Here is a 22721-nt window from a genome sequence, read left to right as displayed (position 1 = left end):
AACTATTACCCACTGAGCAGAGCTCTTTGTTCAGGTTCAGAAACAGTTTCCTCTAATGTCTACAGAAGAGGTGCCAAAGTGCAAGAAAGTAGATTTTAACACGAAAATTGCCAAGTATTTTCATGTATTCATTCATTCTGACACATCTGAACCATGATATGCATATAGCAACCTCTTAAAATGGTAGCAACTATTACATGGCTATAAACATAAAAACACAAAAAACAACACCAAACAAAAAGCCAACCTCACCATTTCAAGAACTAGAGGAGAAAGAAGTAAGAATTTTTATAATTTGCATTAATATTACCTGTTCTGAAAGTCAGCAACCATGTCTCGCCTCTCTGAGATCTTGGATGAGCCATCAAGCCTCATGTAGGTATGCTTTCTGTAAACCATATATTCCTGCCAATCAGGGATAGAAAGACATTAAGTTCGATGCACATGGCTGTATTCTAATTCTCAAAAGCATCTACCTACCTTCTACCTCACCACACTGGAGGCAATTCATTACGCCCAGAATGAAATGGGGAGAGAACAATCCCAACAGTCTAGACAGTTCTCCCTTAGCTACTTTCAATGTAAGAACATCAGTGGGAATCTGAGATTGTAACTACCCTCAATTTCAGATTATGTACTAAAAAGGCAGAGTTACACACAAGCGTGGATATACATTTTCACATATATAGAGATCTTCCATTTGTTGGTTACCAACTCAAATGATCCCAATTGGGTGGGGCTGTGCCAGGCCGAAGCCCAGGAGCCTCTTTCAGATCTCCCACTAAGGGTGCAGGGAGCTAAACCAGAAGTGGAGTAGCTGGGACTTAAATAGGTGTCCAAATGGGATGCCAGTGTCCCAGGCAGATTCTCAAGGAGCTATTTCACAACACTTACCCCACCAAGAAAGCTTACATACAGTAAACCATCTCTGATTTAGACTGCAATACAACATAAGTTTCCTGAATAGACGTTTTTATCTTTTAAAAAACGGAACTTTCAACCAATCCGAAGCCAGGATTGGCTGAACCAATCCGAAGCCAGGAGCCAGGAGCTCTTCAGGGTTTCCCATGCGGGTGCAGGGTCCCAAGGCTTTGGGCTGTCCTCGACTGCTTTCCCAGGCCACAAGCAGGGAGTTGGATGGGAAATGGGGTCACTGGTATTAGAACCTGTACCACCCATATGGGATCCTGGTGCGTGCAAGGTGAGGACTTTAAGCATTATGGTATCGTGCCGGGCCCACAATCTCATTTATTAAGGTCAGTATAACAACAGGTGCATGAATCCTAGACCAGAACCAAATCAACTTTGATTACAGACAGCCTGTTACAAAAGCAACAGAAGTAGATCTTCCCTTGCTATTACTTTAAACCTTAACTCTCCTACTCAGGGGAAGGGTGGATTTCAGACAGCAACAAATGAACTTTCTGAGTCCATTGCAGTAAAAGGCTTCAAAGTGACAAGTAAATGTACATGAAAAAAAATGCTTTAAAAACTAAACAGGGGGGCCTGGAGCCTTGCATGCCCCGGGATCCCATAAGGATGCGGGTTCTAACACTGGCGGTCCCGCTTCCCATCCAGCTCCCTGCTTGTGGCCTGGGAAAGTAGTCAAGGACAGCCCAGAGCCTTCGGACCCTGCACCAGTGTGGGAGACCTGGAAAAAGCTCCTGGCTTCAGATTGGCTCAGCTCCAGCTGTTGCAGTCGCTTGGGGAGTGAACCATCGGACGGAGGAGCTTCCTCTCTGTCTCTCCTTCTCTGTTTGTATCTGACTTTGTAATAAAAATAAATTAAAAAAAAAAAAAAAAAAACTAAACAGGAACATATATATTCTTGCAGTGTAGCAGTACACACAGACTAGGCGAAAAAAAGAAACCTAAATTTTATTCACTAATACTATCCTGAGATGTCTCTAAAACTCCATGCTAGTTAGAAAAAAGACAGACGTAAGTAATCATAATAATCCAAATGTTATAGTGATATATATCTTATAAATTAAAAAAATGGCATGGGGAGAATCAGTACTGTGGTGCAGCAAGTTATCAAACCTGCAGTGACAGCATACCCTGAGTGTTGGTTCAAGGCTCCACTGCTCCACTTTCAAGTTAGCTCTTTTCCATGAAGCCTAGGAAAGCAGCAGAACATGGCCCAGATATTAGGCCTCTGCCACTTACCCAGGAGGCCTGGATGGAATTCTGGGCTCGTGGCTTCAGCCTGGCCCAGCTTCAGCCAATGTGAACACTTAGGGTGTGAGCCAGTGTATGGCAGGTCCCTGTGTCTTCTTCCCTCTCTGTAATATTTCCTTTAAAATAAACCTTTTCAGGCCCAGCTCAATAGCGTAGCAGTCCTTGCCTTGAATGAGCTGGGATACCATATGGTCACCAGTTCTAATGCTGGCGGCACTGCATCCCATCCAGCTCCCTGCTTGTGGGCTGCAAAAGTAGTCAAGGATGAAAGCCTTGGGACCCTGCATCCACGTGGGAGAGCCTGAGGAAGCTCCTGGCTTCGGATTGGCTTAAATCCAACCGTTGTGGCCGCTTGGGGAGATCTTCCCTCTCTGTCTCTCCTCCTCTCTGTATATCTGCCTTTCCAATAAAAATAAATAAATCTTAAAAAGCTGTACTATCTTCATACATTGATACAGTTCAACATTTGTCTGGATTTCAGTACTTAACCTAGAACTAGTAGCCTTTTCAAAATACCTTCATACTGTACAGAAAATGCTGTACAGAAAATGCTGAGACTCATCTCCTTAAACAATAGACTTGGTTGATTTATGCAACAGGAATGAATTTCAAAAGAGAAGAAATAGAGATAAATCATTTGTAATAAATTAAGAACTCTCAGGGGCCAGTGCAATGGCTCAATCAGATAATCTTCTGCCTGCAAGCACCAGTACCCCATATGGGCTCTGGTTCATGTCCTGGCTGCTTGAGACCTGGGAGAGCCCTGGAGGATGCCCCAAAGCAACCACAAAGGACACCTGGAGTGGGGCTTGTGGCTCCTCATTTCAGACTGGCTCAGCTCTGACTGTTTCAGCCATTTGGGAAGTGAACCAGTGGATGGAAGATCTGTCTTTCTGTAAATCTGCCTTTACAATTAAAACAAACAAACAAACAAACAAACAAACAAAAAACCCTTTAAATAAACAAAAAACTCTCCAACTACCAGACAATACTGAAGTGGAAGGAACTACAAGTAAAACCGCTGGTAGGAAAAGATCTGTCTGACATTCAACTAGACAGCTTCACTGCACTTGTGCTGTGTTACATCAGTTTCCACAGCAGCTGCAACATCCAAGACCCTGTGGGGACCTCGGCACATCTAGAATGAAGCCATTCCTCTTCCACTTGCATCCTTAACTTTAAAAAAAAAAAAGATTTATTTTTTATTTCAAAGTCAGATATACAGAGAGAGGAGAGACAGAGACGAAGATCTTCCATCCAGTGACTCATTCCCTAAGTGACCCCAACAGCCGGTGTGTGCCGATCTGAAGCCAGGAGCTTCTTCCAGGTCTCCCAGGCGGTGCAGGAGCCCAAGGCTTTGGACTGTCCTCTACTGCTTTCCCAGGCCATAAGCAGGGAGCTGGATGGGAAGTGGAGTTGCCAGGATTAGAACTGGCACCCATATGTGATCCCGATCCTGGCCCTGGTTTAGGGTCAGGACTTTAGCTGCTAGGCCACCGCACCAGGCCCACATCATTGACTTTTGTCTGTGACAAAATGAAAATTTCTGGTGCTGGAAATTAAGCAGTCTCCTCTTTTTATCCCCTACCCAGAAACCCTATTTTGTGCCACATGAAAGGATGAAACTTCTGAATGAAGAGTTCTCTTTGGAAAAAGAACTGATATTACACAAAAAAATAAAAGTAAAGCCAGATTTTTACCCAAGAGAAGGAGGTGGCTATCCATCAGTTTACAAAATACTGCACAAGTACTAAGTACCCAAAACCAGTTCTTTTCACAGAATGAGAAATCATGTCTTCTACTTGTGCTGAGTCCCTAGAAACAGAAACACAGCCAGGCACAGGACATACAACAACAATAACAACAACAAAATCAAAAGGCTGTAGGATGACAGATGCTGACTCTGCACAACTACACAACACAACCTCAATGCTCTTCTGTGAGGATTTTTTAAAAAACTATTCCATCAAAGGCTTCTCTTTTCCTCTTTATGCAGGGTACATTGTATCAAAGGAAAAAAATATACTTGTGAAAAGAAAAAAATAACTAAGATTTTGGCAACAAAGAAGCAAGGCAAGGGCCAAGGTGTTTTTATGAAAGTGAAGGTCACATGGACCTAAAGAAAGCACCTGTGCAGAAGAACACTTCTCTAACAGGGTCCTTGGGGCTCACACACACACGATAGTGTTTTTAAGGCAATAACATGCTGTAATTGCATGTTTACACAGAAAACCTCCATTATAAAAGTGACTAAACATACTCTTTGAAAGACAAATTCTATTTGAGGATTACAATTTGGTTCATTTAAGTGAGTAAGATAAAAAAAATGGAACTTACAGAATATTTTCAAGAAATACTAGTGTTAAGGGAGCTACATAACAGCTTCATTTTAGTTTTTGAAACATGGCCAGATGTAACATCTTCTGGCTCCAGCTTCCTAGTTATATGTTAAACATATGCTGAAGGAATGTCAGTAATCATGAAACTAAGGCTTGGAATTTGCTTGTTCCTAATTTAGAACATCCCACAGAGAGATGCAACTACACTTAGAGAAGTTCTATGCCTCATACATTCTTGGCTGCAAAGACCACCCACCGCCAAGTCCATACCCAAACAGATGCTGGATTGCATATGCACAGGCAGCGACCATGTGAGGAGGGCTGAGGGTACTCATTCTGAACACAACTCTTTAAAATACCACAATTTTACTTGTTTTAGTAACTTTTAATGAGCACAGAATGGACTAAAAGGCAAGGCTATATCAATTTTTAACCATCTACAACTACCTGCACCTACCAGAATTAACTTATTTTTTTTTGTTATTCACTAATTCCCTTGGAATTTCCCGGAAGAATCAACTTAAAGGATTATAAAATGCTGATACAGCCCTGGTAAAGACCTTTACTACTCTTATGAAATCCTTAGCCTACTACTTTGCCTAAAATAACTGGCAATGGGCCTGAAGCGGTAGCATAGCAGCTAAAATCCTTATGCTGGTTCGTGTCCTGACAGTCATGATTCCCACCCAGCTCCCTGCCTGTGGCCTGGGAAAGCAGCTGAGGACAGCCCAAAGTCTTGGAACCTTGCACCCACATGGGAAACCCGTAATTAGCAGCAAGAATTACCAATTAACCTATACTTTGTAACTTTCTAACAAGATAAATGTGTGTATATATATACATATATGAAAAGTTAGCCATATGATTTTGGCTGTCGGCATTATCATGAGAGGTACAGATAGTACTTTTATTTTGGATTACTGCTTTTAGCACCTTCAATGTAGTTAAGATTTCCATGAGCTTAACCACCTGTTCAGCGGTAAATAAGTTAGTTGTAAGTATTTACAAGTAGATGACATACAAAAATATAGGTCAGAAAGTTTGTCCTATTGACAATATTCAAGACGTCAAAACCAAATACTGCTACTCTGCAAAGTAGTAGGACTAGAAAACAAAGCCTTACATATAAGAATTCAAGAAAAAAACTAGCCTCTGGACGTTTTTCTTACAGACACATCTTAGCAGTCTCTGATTATATGTTCTTATTTTATCCTCCTGTTTCTATGTCCATGACTTGCTCTTCCTCAAATAATAAGACTCTAAGACAAGTACAGAAAATCTCAACATAGAAGTAATTAAAGAAACAAAACCTGTCCTAAACAGTAAGACAGCTATGGAAACAGTAAGACAGCTCATGGAAATCTGTCACCACTAAATCCATTGGTTATCATCCTTTTTGCATATCAGAATATCTCAGAAGGTTTTTTTTTTATTTTTTTAATTTTTATCAGAAGGTTTTATGTAGCCTGATATCCAGGCCTCATTCCAAATTTACCAACAATTCGTAGAGATGGAGGCAGATATCATTTTTGTTTTGTTTTATTTAAGGTATGTTTACTTAATTGAAAGGCAATGGAGGAATGAAGATCTTCCATTTGTTGTTTTACTTCCCAGATGGCTTGATGACTTTAACAGTAAGAGCAAGTCAAAGCTGGGTCAGGAACCTGACAACCCAATCTAGGTTTCCCACATGGGTGACAGGGCCCAAGTACTTCAGTCATCCTCTGCCATTCCCAGGCAAAGTACACCACGGAGGTGGATCAAAAGGGAGCAGATGGTGCTTGAACTAATGCTCCAATATGTGATGCCAGCATCACAGGCCAATACTCAAATTTGCTGCATCACAATGCCAGCCACTCCCCACACCCATTAGTATGTTTTTTTTTTTTTAAAGATTTATTTATTTTATTACAAAGATATACAGAGAGGAGGAGAAACAGAGAGGAAGATCCTCTGTCCAATGATTCACTCCCCAAGTGAGCTGCAACGGCTGGTGCTGCGCCAATCCAAAGCCGGGAACCAGGAACCCCCCCTTCCCGCCCCGTCTCCCACGCGGGTGCAGGGTCCCAAGGCATTGGGCCATCCTCAACTGCTTTCCCAGGCCACAAGCAGGGAGCTGGATGGGAAGTGGAGCTGCCGGGATTAGAACCAGCGCCCATATGGGATCCCGGGGCGTTTAAGGCGAGGACTTTAGCCGCTAGGTCACGCCGCCGGGCCCACCCATTAGTATGTTTTAAACTTTCCCAGTGATTGTAATATGTAGAGAATGATTATATTAAGTCAGACTGAATTCCTGCTCTTTGGTTTTTAACACACAAAGCTAATCATAGATTCTGTTTCCCTTGTACAATTTCAGTGGACCTTTCAAAATTCCTAGTTAAACGTGGGGTGTAAGTAATGTTCTATTCCACTGGTAATGGGAAGGTGAGAATTAAATCCTTGGCATATTTTCCAGCTGCGAAGACTGTAAAATCACAAAAAGGGTTTTTTGGGAGATTCCCATTAAACAGGACTGACATTTGTCACGGACACCTGATTCCTACAAGTTAAATGCCAAGGTGTTCTAGATCCCAAAGGATCCTTCTCCTACCTCCAGCAGGTCTATCATCCTGGTCATCTGGGAGTAGATAAGGACCCTATGTCCTTGAGACTTCAGCCGAGTCAGGAGGACATCAAGGGCATACAGCTTTCCACTGTCAGTGATGAGGCTCTCCTTGCCTGGGGAGAAGAAAAGGGGTGGGGGTGGGAGGAAACTGTTTTAATTGAAGCAACACAATCACTCACTGCAAAGCTGTATGCGGCCCAAAATTACTACACCCAGGACACCTGTCATCATGACAGCAGAAAAGTGCTCCAGAGGAAAAATGAAAGCCTAACCACAGGAGTGCTCTAGGAAGATGGATCCTAATGGGAGGCGGGCCTACTCTGACACCTGCTGTGAGGGCAGGGAAAGCCTCCCTGCCCCACCAGGTGCAGGTAGCAATCTCAGTGAGGCTGCATCTCGGTTAACAATGATTTTTTTTTTTTTGGTGGTGGGGCAATAGTAGGGATGTCCATCCTATGTCTAGTTATATCTGTTTCTGCCAGTTGTGGGTTTAATGTTTCTGTCCTGAAAGTATGAACATGGACAGAAATAAGGGCTGTGCCTGCCTTTTGAAGAAACATAAATACCAAGAAACGGAAATAAAACACACCCCTTAACCTTTTTCCCCTATATTTTACACCAGAGCTTTCTTCGGTAATTTCAAATAGTTTGTTTGGTCAAGGTCATAAGCCCAAGTTGTAATTCAATAAAGATACCACCAGGGCTCCTTGACGTTTCTTGCCGTTTCTGTGAAATGAAGTTGTGTTACTCACTAACTTAGGTTTTCTCTTTCCTCTTCCCATAAGCAAAGCATTTCAGCCAGAGATGTTTAAAGACCATTTAACTCACAAAATTTCATCTTATCCATTCAGTATCATTCAATTCCCATCATATTTCAGGAAGGAGAGTTTCCTGTTTGCAGACTGGTCCATAAACAGGCCCTGAACAATTGCTCCCATTAAGAGGGAAGAGATGTAGCTGAAGAGGTCAGGAACAGTCTGTGTAGAAAGGGCTGAGGAACCCAGAAAGGGAGAGACACCATACAGAGATATCACACAGACAACTAACAGTTGAAAGGATGAGAAAACTGTTAGGAAAACACATTGTTTGGTTTTCCTGTTATAATCCATAGGTTTCCCTGAGAACTAGAAAGGCGGACTGTTGAGAGTAATCCAAAAGTTCTCAACCGTCATTTCTCTGCCCTCACCACTACTTGCCAAGTGCACAATTCTTGTATAAACCCAAGGAGAACGGATGTGCTGACAGCACCATAACAAATCATCACTCGTTGTTTTGCTACAAAGCCTCAGGTCCTGGATGTTTACTCGTCGGCACCGCAGCCTGCCTTCTCCCACCTTCGGAACGCTGCCAGGCCCCGGCGTTCCTTCCACCACCCCTCCCTGATGCGGTGGCGCACACCTTTGTTCAGCCTCTTTGTTTGGTCCTGTTTAGATTATTGAAATGCTCTTCTTTTTGTTGGTCTCCTTACCAACACAATCACATGACTGCAGCTGGGACAGAAACAACTGCTAAGCCCTCTCCCTGGCACCAGAGAAGGAGGCCTGTATAAGTCTAATCAGGCAGCCAGGCTCTCATAACAACTTTCAGGTTCTCTTGTCACAATTACCCTTCTATTTTCATTGCACTGCCTGGGGCCTCCAGATTTCTACAGCTTCTAAACCTGTTCCACAGAGCTATCAATCAGCTTCAGTTGTTCTATTTCTTTTTATTTTCATGCAAAGCACAGGAAAGTGAAAAAAAAAAAAACTAAATATTTTTCAGCAACAACAGAGAGTAGGCAAGCTATGCTCATCAGGTTTGGCAGCTGGCTTATCTATTCTCTCCAGTTAGATGTACTCTGTGAGCACAAGTACTAAAACATATATAAATCTGTTTTGTGCCTGAATTTTGATTTATTTAAAAATCATGATTCAATGGTTATCACACATTCCTACTTTCAACAACTATTTTACTTTGCTAACCAAAATAAGACACTAGGATTAGAAAGACGTGCATCCTTGGGAACTCTAACATGCCCAAAGGAGGCAGAAATGGAACTAGTTGTCAGCTTGTCACTGTGTTGGTGCGAGAGGTGGAAGTGGATGAGTTAGGTGTCTTAAGATTATTCTGAAGGGCCCGGCGGCGTGGCCTAGCAGCGTGGCCTAGCAGCTAAAGTCCTCGCCTTGAACGCGCCAGGATCCCATATGGGTGCCGGTTCTAATCCCAGCAGCTCCACTTGCCATCCAGCTCCCTGCTTGTGGCCTGGGAAAGCAGTTGAGGACGGCCCAAAGCTTTGGGACCCTGCACCCAAGTGGAAGACCCGAAGAGGTTCCTGGTTCCCGGCTTCGGATTGGCGCAGCACCGGCCGTTGCGGCTCACTTGGGGAGTAAATCATCGGACGGAAGATCTTCCTCTCTGTCTCTCCTCCTCTCTGTATATCTGACTTTGCAATAAAAATAAATAAATCTTTAAAAAAACAAAAAGATTACTCTGAAGGCAAAGCTGAGAGAAGGAAACTGCCTTCAGCAATGAGCACTATTTCTGAATGCCTGGTGCGCATGCTCGACAGAGGCAAGCAGCCTTTGGCGTCTGCCCCACCCTGTTTGTTCCCCACTCACTGTGCTAAGGGCAACTACCAGGTTTGTCTCTCTGTCCAGATTGTTGTCTTCTAGCCTGGCACTCACATTACAATTTTTGGAAGCTACTGAAGGTGTATTGGACAAAGAGTACCGCTTGTTAGTAAAAAGGGGCCAGAGCCGGGAGGAACACAATTCCCTAGAAATCAAGCTGATCCTGTCACGTCAAACAGTGCCCAAGTCCTTCTTTGAATAGGAGCTCAGCAAATGCTGAGAGCTGTTCTCTCCTAATCTTTCCTGTGATTGGATTCTACAGTATATTCTTATGGTATTTTCACTTGGTACAGATTCTTACTGTCCACAGAATATATCCTAGTCAGAAACAACAAAAAGAAGGTAGCAGCAATGGCAATTACAATTAAATTAACAGATTAAATAATTTTTCTCCCTTTTGCAAAGACAGGAGCAAAAACATGGAGAAGCAATAGAGATTCTAAAGCCCAGGGGATTTTGGTTTTACATTCTGAAGAATGTAAATGGAACCAACCCCTCCCAAGGAAGCAGAAAATGAAAAAGTATAGAGGAAAGAGATAAAATACAGGTTCCAGTGACTCCCGTACCCCACTGCCCTGCCCCAGCCAGTCTACAGAGCACAATGGGGTCAGAGAGGAGCTGGTTGGTTCTCACAGTAAACAGCCAGTGAGGCTGGTGCTTTTTATCGATGCAAAAAGAACTCAGACACTTCCTGCTATTTAAACAAGGTCCATTTTTCTTTCAAAGAACAGGAAAAGCCACAAGAGATTCCCACAGCGCCAGCAATAAGCCTTCTAACTCCTGTACTGGGAACATAGGAACCAGAATAAAGACAGGAGGAAGAAGAAATAGGTGCTATCTATCTAACTTCTTCCAGTACTTTTGCTTACCATTCACCTGGGATTGTGTGGTTTCCAGACCAGCCAACTTTATCCTTTAGATTCTTCTCCCGATTTTCAAACAATATACCTTTATCCTTTGCTTTTCTGTATACTAAAGCAGTAACAAAGGTATATACTGTAACTGTTTTCAAAAAGGCACCTTCTAATTCAAGGGACTCCCTAAGCTGCTAATAACCTAACACAAAACCTCCTGACCCTTGTAAAGTTAACACTGGTAGAAAAAACAAGCATTTAACCCCGAAATCCAGTTGTCTTTCATTACTGATATATATATATATATATAGATATATATACGTATATATACATATATATATAGAGAGATACAAATATATATATTCAGTTAACTGTTCAGCCAATAAGATACATATAATCAAGACATGAGAAAAATCTAGACAGCCAGAACTAATGGTAGCTCTAAGCTACCACTCTAATGCGCTAGCAGGTGTAATAAACAATAGGAAAGTATGTACTTTCCATGTTCAATTTCCTTAAAAATAATCCTATTGAATCAAATATGCAAACCCAGCATATCTTTTAAAACCAACCTTGACCCAATGGGGTCTGGGAATCTATTAGTGTTCTGGCACAAAGCACTGTTTTTCCTCTTATCATTCAGATCTCTAGTGCTTCGTACAGGACACTGTTTATGAAATTAAAACTAGGCTTTCTGTGAATGACGACATTCTCATTCATTTCATTGGCAATGGCACAAGACAGCTGTAATCAGTCATCCAGGACCCTTTCCGACCAAACTACCAAACTATCTCTAACTTAAACAAATAAATTTTTTTTAGAAAAAAGCTTCCTTTTTTAACCGTCAAAGGAAAATGTTTAAGCACAAACGTAAAAACACTTATATCACCACAAAAAAAATCACAAATTGATAGGTATTTTCACCTATGAGTTCCCTTGCCAAAGTTGGGAGTACATTCTGAGAGAATGGGGAACTCACCTGGAATCCTTATGAAAGACCAGCCATTCTGAGGCCTAATGCTTAAGAGTCCTCCGGCTGGCTCCGGGAAGAACTGGGATCGTCGATTTAGCCAGTCAGCAGCCAGTTCAGGGGCCCCATTCAACAAACACTGCTTGGCAGCCAGACTGCCTCCTTCCTTCAAAACTCGCCGCTCGTATTCCGCACTTCGGTCATTGCAGTAAGAATCCAAGGGCACTGCGGTGACCTGTATTGAGAGTCACATGAGATGGCTCTTGCACATTTTCCACATTAAAACCTTTTGGAACCTCAACTTGGAAATCAAACTGAGAAGTTAATTTTTAGGTTAGTGGTATTAAATACCCTGGTTCTGATGAACTAAGCTGTCCCTTGTGACCAATTTATAGGTAAAAGGCCAACCTCATACAGCACAAGCTTGTACACAACTCAAGATCCAGAGACAGCTAGAGTATTTACTAAAGCAGGATGCCATCAGTAGTTCTACTGCATGCATGTGTGCACGCGTACATGCCAATGTCCTAGCAACTGCTGCCTCCCCTCAGTGCTGGGCACTGCTCTTCTGTTAGTGAGAGCCAAGTGTGATGACAGAGAAGGAGCTGGAGCTAGTTAGTCAGCATGAAAGAACTAAAGCATACTGGCACAGCATATCTGATGTTATCTTTAATGCTTCTGTTGCACGGTTCTTGGGCTTATCAATATTTTCCCCTTGTTCCTCATCATGCTGCTGACTGACAAACCTAATGGATGATAAGACAGGTTTTCTTTCATGCTATAAACGGGAACGGGGAATGGGAAGGACCAGGATGAGAGAGACGCAACTGGCGGAGAATAGCAGATTCATTTCCTGACTAGGGCTGAGGCTATGCACAAATTCTTATCTCACCATGAGGGCAAAGCAACACAAAGATACTCCTTTCCCAAAGTAGAAGAATTCTATTAATGTACAGGTTTTAGCCTTTCTCAGTTTTCTGGGACTATCGCCACTCTAACAAGCAATGCTACTGAGATAGATATGGAGTCATCTGATAAAAGAACAATTAAAAATGACAGGCTAATTTCTTTCTCACAATATGGGGCTAGGGTAATTGCCAAGCCCATATTGTTAAAAATGCTAAAAGCCGGGCCCCGCGGTGTGGCCTAGCGGCTAAAGTCTTCACCTTGAATGCGCCAGGATCCCATATGGGTGCCGGTTCTAATCCCAGCAGCTCCACTTCCCATCCAGCTCCCTGCTTGTGGCCTGGGAAAGCAGTTGAGGATGGTCCAAAGCCTTGGGACCCTGCACCCGCGTGGGAGACCTGGAAGAGGTTTCTGGTTCCTGGCTTTGGATTGGTGCAGCACTGGCCGTTGCGGCTCACTTGGGGAGTGAATCATCGGACAGAAGATCTCCCTCTCTGTCTCTCCTCCTCTCTGTATATTTGACTTTGCAATAAAAAAATAAATAAATCTTTAAAAAGAAATGCTAAAAGCCTATTATAAGCAATACATTTTTCAGCAACTTGGACTTAAAGATGTACCGGAGAAACCGGATATAGGGAGGCAGTACAGTAAAGATGAGACTATAAAACACTGACTGTACCTACATATTTTCACTTCTTCTCAGAAATCAGGCACTTAAAAATCTGTACCTCACTACCGACTTCTGTTTCGCACCAATCTGTCTTTACATCAATGGTTGTCAAGGCTTTTTATTTATTTATTTATTTTTAAATTTTTAGATTTTAGATTATTGGACCTGGTGTGGTAACCTAGTGGCTAAAGTTCTCACCTTTTATGCGCCAGGATCCTAGCTGGGAGCCAGTTTGCGTCATGGCAGCTTGGCTTCCCATCCAGCTCCTTACTTGTAGTCTAGGAAAGCAGTCAATCTAGTTATTTATTTTATTAGAAAGGCACATACACAGAGAAGGAGATACAAAGAGAAAGATCTGTCTGTACATTGGTTCGCTCCCTAAGTGGCTGCAACGGCTGGAACTGAGAGCCAGGAACCTATTCTGGGTCTCCCATGCGGTTTCCCTGTCCCAAGTTTCTGAGCCATGCTCGACTGCTTTCCCAGACTACAAGAAGGGAGCTGCATAGGAAGTGGAATATCCGGGATTAGAACTGGTGTCCATATGGGATCCTTGCAGTGCGTGCAAGGCCAGGACTTTAGCTGGTAGGCTACCAAACCAGTTCTGGCTGCCAAGTTTTGAGATGTCTAAGTACCTCTCTGGGAATGGATAAAACAATAACAGACACTGATCTAGAAGTTCCAAAGAAGGTGTCAATAGATCTTGGTGGTTTTCTGTTACTGTTGTTTTTAATTCCGACATATTTGTTTGAGAAGGAGAGAAAACACTCTTATTCACTGGTTCACCCCCACCAAATGCCCAATCTGGCTGCCAAAGCTTACAGCCAGGAACTCAATACAGGCCTCTCATATGGGTGTTAGGAACCTAAACATTTGAGCCATCATCCATGCCTCACCAGTTCTGAATTATCAGCTGAAGGTAGGACCAGAGCCAGGTGTGAAACCTAGGTGTTCTGAATCATATGCTGAGTGTCTATCATCTTAAACAGGCTAAATTTTTGTCCCCTACATTTTGGTTTCTAATAAGCTTCACTAAGCCAACCCGTGAAAATACTGCCTTGAAGCACATAAACAGCCACCTACCAACCAAGGGGTTGCAGGTGCCACTTTGAAAAAGCAGAGAGTACTAAGAGAAAGAGAAAGAGTATCATTTCCCAATAACTAGAGAACACACTCAGGCTTGCAGATGGAACCGAACTAAATTTGCAAGGGAGCAGTGCCATCTATCGTCCAGATGTAAAACTACAGAGGGTGACAGCACAGGACGTGGACTTTCAAAACCCGCCACCAATGGCTCAGCAGAGTTCTAGGTGCGCTTACTTTCACATCTTTCAAAAGGAATTTCCATGTTTCCAAATTAGTGGCAGGTGTTCGTTTAGCTTAGAAATCAAGATGTCTTTGTTCCCACATAAGAGTAGCCTAGGCTTGATACCTATTCCAGCTTCATGCGAATACTGAATCAGTTGTGATGGCTCAAGAAACTTGGATCAGAAACGTGCAAGACAAGGACTGTGCTTCCAGGTCCTGGCTCACCCTTCCCTTCCCATTTTTGCCTCTCAAGCAGACAAAGAAATTTTATATTTTTGCTTTTTTTTCAATTATTATTTTTTAAATCTGAAAAGCAGAATTGGAGGGGGGAGAGAGAGAGAGAGAGAGAGACAGAGAGAGAGAGAGAGAATGAGAATGAATGAATCAGAGATCTTTCATCTGTTGGTTTACTCCCTAATTGGTTGCAGTAGTTGGGAGTGAGGCCAGGAGTCAGGAGCTTCTTCTAGGTCTCCCATGCAGGTACAGGATCCCATGCTTTGGGTCATCTTTTTTTTTTTTCTTACTTATTATTTTTTTTAATTGGAAAGTCAGATACAGAGAGAGGAAGATCTTCCGTCTATTTATTCACTCCCTAAGTGGCCAAAACTGCCGGAGCTGAGCCAACCCGAAGCCAGGAGCCAGAAGCTCCATCGCTCCATCTGGATCTCCCACGTGGGTGCAGGGTCCCAAGGCTTTGGGCTGTCCTGAACTGCTTTCCCAGGCCACAAGCAGGGAACTGGATGGGTCACTGGTATTAGAACTGGCATTCATATGGGATACCAGTGCATAGAAGGTGAGGACTTTAGCTGCTTGGTTACCACACCGGGCCTGGGTCATTTTCTATTGCCTTCCCAGGCCATAAAGCAGAGAGCTGGACGGGAAGTGGAGCAGCCAGGACATGAGCTGGTGCCTATATGGGATCCTGGCATTCACAAGGCAAGGATTTAGCCACTTAGCAATCACATCAGGCCCTATTTTTAAGACCCAACTATTTGAAAGGCAGAATTACACACACACACACACACACACACACACACACACAGAGAGAGAGAGAGAGAGAGAGAGAGAGAGAGAGAGAGAGAGAGAGAGAGAGAGAGAGAAAGAGAGAGACAGAGATATAGATAATCTATCCACTGGTTCACTTCCCAAATGGCTATACTGGTCAGGCTGAAGCCAGAGGCTGGAACTCTTTCCAGATCTCCCATGTGATTGCATAGGCCCAAGAACTTGGGGCATTTTTCTCTGTCGGAGCAACTAACTTGAATGCATGGTCACACAAGATAATAACATTGCAGGTGGAGTCTTAAAACACTGGGCCACAATATCACCACTCTCCCTCTTTAATTTTAAATAATTTAAGATGCAAATACAAACCAAGAGATAAAAATTGGGTCTCGCCACGTTTTCTCCTGACATTACCTCAGAAATTCTAAGCCAGAGCAGAGATCTACCATGTATGAAATGAGACCATGAACTTCGCAAGCAACAGCAACCATGCTTTCATAAAAAAGCTGAAGATGCTCGGCCTGTACCACAGAATGCGTGGGTACTCTTGGACAAGTGAAGCTTACTTGGTGCTTCTCATGAGGTACTGACATTGACCAATTCTACACTCAAGACAATGGCTTTGAAAGACAGAATTTATATCAAAATTGTTTGTAAAGACTTTCAGCCCATATTAAAACAACAACAACAAAACCCTCTATGCAGCAGCTAGCAATCAGTCTGAAGAAATACATGGAAATCAGTAACAAGCCCACAGCTTTTCCTGGGACTCATTTCTAGGCATTGGCAATTTAAATGTACAGTAACTTTCTCTGGCTATAAACCTTTACTATCTTTCCATTTTTTTCTAAGTCCGGGGCTGAGTTATTGGGAAGTTTGTGAGACACAGTTCTTGGTGAAATAGCTTTTACTGTTTTGATAAGCTGTTTTGGCCAGAAGGTTATGTTGCAAGTACGTAAGCAGTGTCATGAGGTTCCAAAGAGGGCAAAAAAAGACTGTTTATACTTAAAATAAATCCCAGTTTTCAAAGTCAGCTCCCATCTTCCACAGCGTCCAACCACTCTGTCAACCCCCAAAGGCCTTCATGACTGCTCAGGGCACCGGGACAAATGGCAATGCATCTTCCTGCTAGTCCCACTTGAACTAACCCCTTTCTTGCTTCACTAAGCTTCTAGACCTCAGGACCCTCAGGGGCTGCCACAAGTGCTCTGTGCATCCTTCCTGGGAACATGCCTGTTCCTGTTCCAGCTGAAGAAGCACAACTGCTCCAAACGCCTCAGACTTTCAGTAATATGAACTTCTAGGGAATTAGTTTATCAGGGTCCTCTAATGATAAAACAGTCCCTGTAATTCTCTTTTCCCACCTAATGGTTAGTATTCTTTAAGATCCCCATCTCGATGCTGGACTGTCTACCATCGTACATGCCCGCAATCTAGACGGATTTGTTACTGTTTATGAAGAGCTATACTACTGTATTAATATAGGGGAAATCAGTGGGGGTGGGAGGAGAATTTCTGGGAAGGGGAGAAGGGAAATCTCCAAACCTTTGGGAATGTATCATAAAATAATAATAGTTAAAAAAAAAAAAAAAAAGATCCCCGATCTCAAATGCAGGTACAGGCAGCTAGGTGACAGCAGGAGACATCTGCTTGAAGACCTTGCACTGACTGAAGGCTATGACCACATGCTAGAAGGCTCCCTCTGAGGCACAGTATTCTCAAACCAATGTTTGGGTTTCTTTTTTCCAGGATCATTTCTTCCATGTATACAGCATATAGTATATCTACCCATCTGGACTCAGCAGTCAGGCAAGCTCTTGGCCTCAGAAGACCAAGATTCCACAAATGAAGCTGCTATTGGTGGTTCCAAAGAGGATGATACAGGCAAATGCATTCTCCCTCAGCTTATCCAACCACTGGAACAGTCAAGTTATAAGGGTTAAACTCATGAGGGTCTGTGTTAGGTCTTCAAACGTTACTCAGCAAACCACAGGGACCAGCCATCCTGGTCAAAGTGCCCCCCAAAACACAGCCCCCCACTGGGAGTATCTATGTCAGAGTACTTGTGCTCACATCCACCCAACACAAAGGTATTCTTGGATAGGTGAATAAAGGGATCCTTTGCTTTAGGTTCTGCAACCAGTGCCTGCTCCCATTCATTCATCTCTTCTTGGGAGCTGGGGCAGCTGCTTCTCTTTCTGTGGACTCTTCTACTTCTGTGCAATGTCCTTGTAAGGGTGGATTTCTGCAAACTTTTCAGCATCAGCCAGGCCATCTTCTCACAGTTTTACTTCCTTCCCCAACAGTCCAGAACAGGGTTGCTTTAATACAGCAGCTGATTTGGGGAAAATCCTGTAGCAAAGTAGCCTCTTTATAGAGCCACAACATGGTGCTGATAACTGTGATGCCAACCAGTTTTATTCACTCACCCACCAGAAAAAGTCTCATCTTTAAGTGAGCATCAGGCAGTAGCAGCATTCACCTCACCTGCTCCATTACATTCTCAGTGGCCTGTTTGTCATGATACCCAAAGGGGTGGGGGAACCCAAGTACTGGGGAACACTATGCCATCTTTGGCAAAGTTTGACCCCTGTACAACCTGAACTGCTTCTTCTGAGGTTACTTTCCCACTGTTCTTATTCCTCACACAACAACCAATAATAGTGCTCTCAAAACACAAAAAGACTCCAGGGCCAAGCACAATGGCTCAGTGGCTAAATCTTTGCCTTGTATGTACCAGGATGCCATATGAGCATCAGTTTGTATCCTGGCTACTTTACTTTCTACCCAGCTCCACCTGCAATAGTAGTAGAGGATGGCCCAAAGTCTTGGGATCCTGCATCCACGCTGGAGACCCAGAAGAAACCCCTGGCTGCAGGTTTTGGATCGGATCAGCTCTGGCTGTCGCAACCACTTCAGGATTGAACCAGCGGACAGAAGATCTTTTTCCCTGGCTCGCCTTCTCTCTGTAAACCTGCCTTTTAAATAAAAATAAAGCTTTTTCTGTTCTTTACTTTTTTAAACAATTGGAAAGTCAGATATTTTCTCTCTCTCTCCATCATCATCTCAAAATGCTGGTCAGCACAGAATCTGTAGGGGAATTTAGTTGGTTTGGCCAAACTGGAAGCGGGATGGTGTGGATAGCACACAGACCTTAATGTCCATCTAGTTTTCAGAAGACATATACAGGGTGCCAGCATTCAGGCACTGAGAAAGCAGTGAAATTCCTGAGCACCATGGTTCTTCCTAACCTGACCCTACAGCTTTCACAGCATGTGCCAGGGAAACTAATTTGTGTGAACTCAAGATCAGAGGCTAAGGTTTCAAGATAAATCACCATTTCTCTCCCCGCAACAGCCTGTTTGGAAATCAAACAACAACGAAGGTTTGTCAGGGAAAACAGCCTTATTCACACACCAGACAGAAAAGAAAGGTGAGAGTTGTGTGTGAAGAAATATTCAAACAGAATTAATTTTCTTCCTATCCATCTACTAATGGTGTAATAACATTCATTCTCATGTTTTACACATTTTATGGAAGGAGATGGGCTAAGTAAGAAATGAAAGTGCTGAGGACCAGCCTGTCAGTCACAAGATAAACTCTTTCAGAACTGGTGCAATGATCTAGTGGTTACATTCTCCCCTTGCAACTGCCAGGATCCCATATGGGCATCAGTTCATGTCCTGGTTACTCTACTTCCCATCCAGCTCCCATCTTGTGCCCTAGGAAAGCAGCAGAGGATGGCCCAAAGCCTTGGGACCCTGCACCTGAGTGGGAGACCCAGAAAAACTCCTGTCTTTAGATCAGTTCAGCTCTGGCCATTGTGGTTAGTTGGGGAACAAACCAGCAGTCTCTTTTTCTATATATCTGCCTTTCCAATAAAAATATTATAAATCTTGAAAAAAAAATAAAGATAAATTATTTCTCCAGTTCCCGGCTTACCACCACGTGTTTACAGATACTATCGTCTTCCTCCAATGGTACCCACGTTTGCTAAGGAAATAGCTGTACGAGGCACGGGAGCAGAGGCTCACTGCCCCTCTGAAAACAATGCTAAGGACAAGCAATAGCAGATGTGCACAAGTGTTGCGTACATGGAGCTTTTTTGTTTTGTTTTGTTTTGTTTTACATGGAGCTTTTCTTAAGCAGTCTTTGCTACAGAGATGTTCAGAACTCTTGCGTAGTAACAAAGAAAGAAATGTTTAGGTCCACAAATAAAATTACAGGCCAAGCTAGTTCACTTTTTATCAGCTTCGTTAGACACGGGGAAAATGGAAATAAATAAGGTCTTAACAGTCTCTTTCAGAAAACTAAACTTTCACTTGTTAGGACTCTCAGTGTACACCAGGCATATTAAAAATGAAACCAACCATGCAACTCTGAAACCTCAAGGTTACCTTCTAAAGAAGCACTTGGCTTTAGATGCTTCCTAGATAAAAGTTCATTTCCCTGTATCAACTTGCACTTCTAAGACCAAGAAGCCTTAGTAAGGACAGGATGCAAACAAAACACAAACACCTTTGAGACAGCCACTACAAACCAGTTTTCATAAGGCATAACATCAGCTAAAAGAAATCTCTGGAAGGTAGGAGACAATGGAACCTCATTTTTATTCAACATCTTTCTTTGGAGCCCCTGCCACATGCTATCTTTTGGTAAGTCTAGTAACATAAGGATACAAGTTAACAAAAACACCAGGGGGAAAAAAAGTAAGCTTCTTCAAGTTCCCTGGCAAACCATGAGCTATTGCTTAAAGCAGAAGGGAAATGACAGCTAGAAAGACAAATTAGTTCTTTGCTCTAACCCCAGGGTCTGGCCAAACCTCTACTCTGCTTCTCCTTTCACACACTTCTTAAAGGATGCAACAGAGAGCTTTTGTCTGGCTTTAATCAACAAGCATGAGGAAGGGGTGGGAGTATAGCGATGTAAAACAAAACAAGGATGCAAAGTAAACAATCCTAGTGTGCCAATGGGAGCCTTTGCTGCTCTGCTTGTAGGCAACTGCAGGAGTGTTCTGCTTTGATAAACAGGGTGTTAGGAAGGATCCAGACAGATGCTCAACATTGAAATTGCAATTTAAACTATCCCCATTCTGCAAATAATAGTTACAACTGCTGAATGGCAACTACAAGCCGATAGCTATTTTTCAGATGGACAGAATAGTGAACCACAGTCCAGGTGGCTTATGAAAGTCAAGAATAACCAGACCCAGAAATTTCTTGATGCTAAGGTTTTAGGTTTCCCTGTGCCACATCCTGACCTCGATTATGAAAACCTTCAAAAACCCCAGCGGCGTGGCCTAGTGGCTAAAGTCCTCGCCTTGAACGCACCGGGATCCCATATGGGCGTCGGTTCTAATCCCGGCAGTTCCACTTCCCATCCAGTTCCCTGTTTGTGGCCTGGGAAAGCAGTTGAGGATGGCCCAATGCATTGGGACCCTGCACCCGCGTGGAAGACCTGGAAGAGGTTCCAGGTTCCCGGCTTCGGATCGGCACACACCGGCCCGTTGCGGCTCACTTGGGGAGTGAATCATCGGACGGAAGATCTTCCTCTCTGTCTCTCCTCCTCTCTGTATATCTGACTTTGTAATAAAATAAATAAATCTGTAAAAAAAAAAAAAAAAAAAAAGAGAAAACCTTCAAAAACCCTAACACAAATGACAAATGGCTCCACTGTCCCTTGACTCTGTTGGAAGTCAATCTATGAGACATATGGCTTGCTCCATAAGTCACAGTAATTCACAGTCTCTGACTAAATGAGAGGAAAAGTTACTCATCATACAACACAATTCAAGGTGAGGAAATGTTCTCTTGGGAAGGTCAAGAACATGGAAGCCCTTGTTTTTACATAGTTGAATATACGTGGTTTCTAAAATCCAAATAGCTTAACACAATAGTGTAAAAAAGAAACAAAGCAATTCTTTGAAAGCTATTTTTGCATTATCATCTACTTCAACTCTTCCCTCCCATGGTACTTACTCGTGGACTGGCCACACACAAAAAAGATGGCAGCTCAGTGAGCAGGCAGCAACGAAGAGAGGAGGTAGCTGATCTTCGCTGATGGATGACCTGGTCTGAGTAACCACTCACTGCTTGACAGTGGCTGCTGAAAACAAGAGACTACAAAACAAAACCACACATTAATGTCAATGACAATTATGTTGAATATAAGCCAAACAAAAAAAGTCACTGTTAAGAATCTGCACCCATGTGGGAGACCTGGAAGAGGTTCTTGGTTCCCGGCATTGGATTGGTGCAGCACTGGCTGTTGAGGTCACTTGGGGAGTGAATCATCGGACGGAAGATCTTCCTCTCTGTCTCTCCTCCTCTCTGTATATCTGACTTTGTAATAAAATGAATAAATCTTTAAAAAAAAAAAAAAAAGAACTATATAGTATTGTTGAGACCTGTGGAAATCTTTGAGTTAAAAATAGTGATGACCGGGCCCGGCGGCGTGGCCTAGCAGCTAAAGTCCTCGCCTTGAACGCACCGGGATCCCATATGGGCGCCGGTTCTAATCCCGGCAGCTCCACTTCCCATCCAGCTCCCTGCTTGTGGCCTGGGAAAGCAGTAGAGGACGGCCCAAAGCTTTGGGACCCTGCACCCGGCGTGGGAGACCTGGAACAGGTTCCTGGCTCCCGGCTTCGGATCGGCGAGCATTAGTTTTTTTATATCCTCTTCAGCACTGGTGGTTCTTGGATTCACAATATGCAACCCATCTTTATATAATGCCATGGATTGGCAGACCAAGCCAGATACAGGAAAATTTAATGCCTCAAGCAAGATAACGTAAAGTATTTATTTAGTGTGTTCCTCCTACATCATTATTGTGCAGGATACCTGGCAACGAGGAATACAAGAGAACATTTGTGTTTTTACTCTATTTTGGTCATAAACAAAACACTTAGGAAAAATGGGCCCCGCGGCATGGCCTAGCAGCTAAAGTCCTCGCCTTTAACGCACCGGGATCCCATATGGGTGCCGGTTCTAATCCCGGCAGCTCCACTTCCCATCCAGCTCCCTGCTTGTGGCCTGGGAAAGCAGTTGAGGATGGCCCAGAGCTTTGGGACCCGGCACCCGTGTGGGAGACCTGGAAGAGGTTCCTGGTTCCCGGCTTTGGATTGGCACAGCACCGGCCGTTGAGGTCACTTGTGGAGTGAATCATCGGATGGAAGATCTTTCTCTCTGTCTCTCCTCCTCTCTGTATATCTGACTTTGTAATAAAAATAAATAAATCTTTAAAAAAAATATTTAGGAAAAAAAAGAGATAATGCCACA

The 22721-nt window shown here is 43.2% G+C and overlaps 1 protein-coding gene across 1 annotated transcript in view; it reads right to left on the bottom strand.

The window, feature by feature from the left end:
- Positions 1-22721, bottom strand: part of INO80 (INO80 complex ATPase subunit) — a 125309-nt gene that overhangs the window by 33344 nt on the left and 69244 nt on the right. The window contains exons 25-28 of the mRNA XM_058666057.1: positions 21423-21563; positions 11568-11793; positions 7111-7238; positions 311-405 (exon numbers count right to left, since the gene is read on the bottom strand). Of these exons, the coding sequence (XP_058522040.1) occupies positions 311-405; positions 7111-7238; positions 11568-11793; positions 21423-21563 (590 nt within the window). The remainder of the gene's footprint in view (positions 1-310; positions 406-7110; positions 7239-11567; positions 11794-21422; positions 21564-22721) is intronic.

This window comes from Ochotona princeps, chromosome 6, assembly GCF_030435755.1.
Source record: "Ochotona princeps isolate mOchPri1 chromosome 6, mOchPri1.hap1, whole genome shotgun sequence".
Classification (NCBI taxonomy): domain Eukaryota; kingdom Metazoa; phylum Chordata; class Mammalia; order Lagomorpha; family Ochotonidae; genus Ochotona; species Ochotona princeps.
Note: the sequence above shows the minus strand (reverse complement) of the source record. Positions and strands in the feature narration are given on the sequence as shown.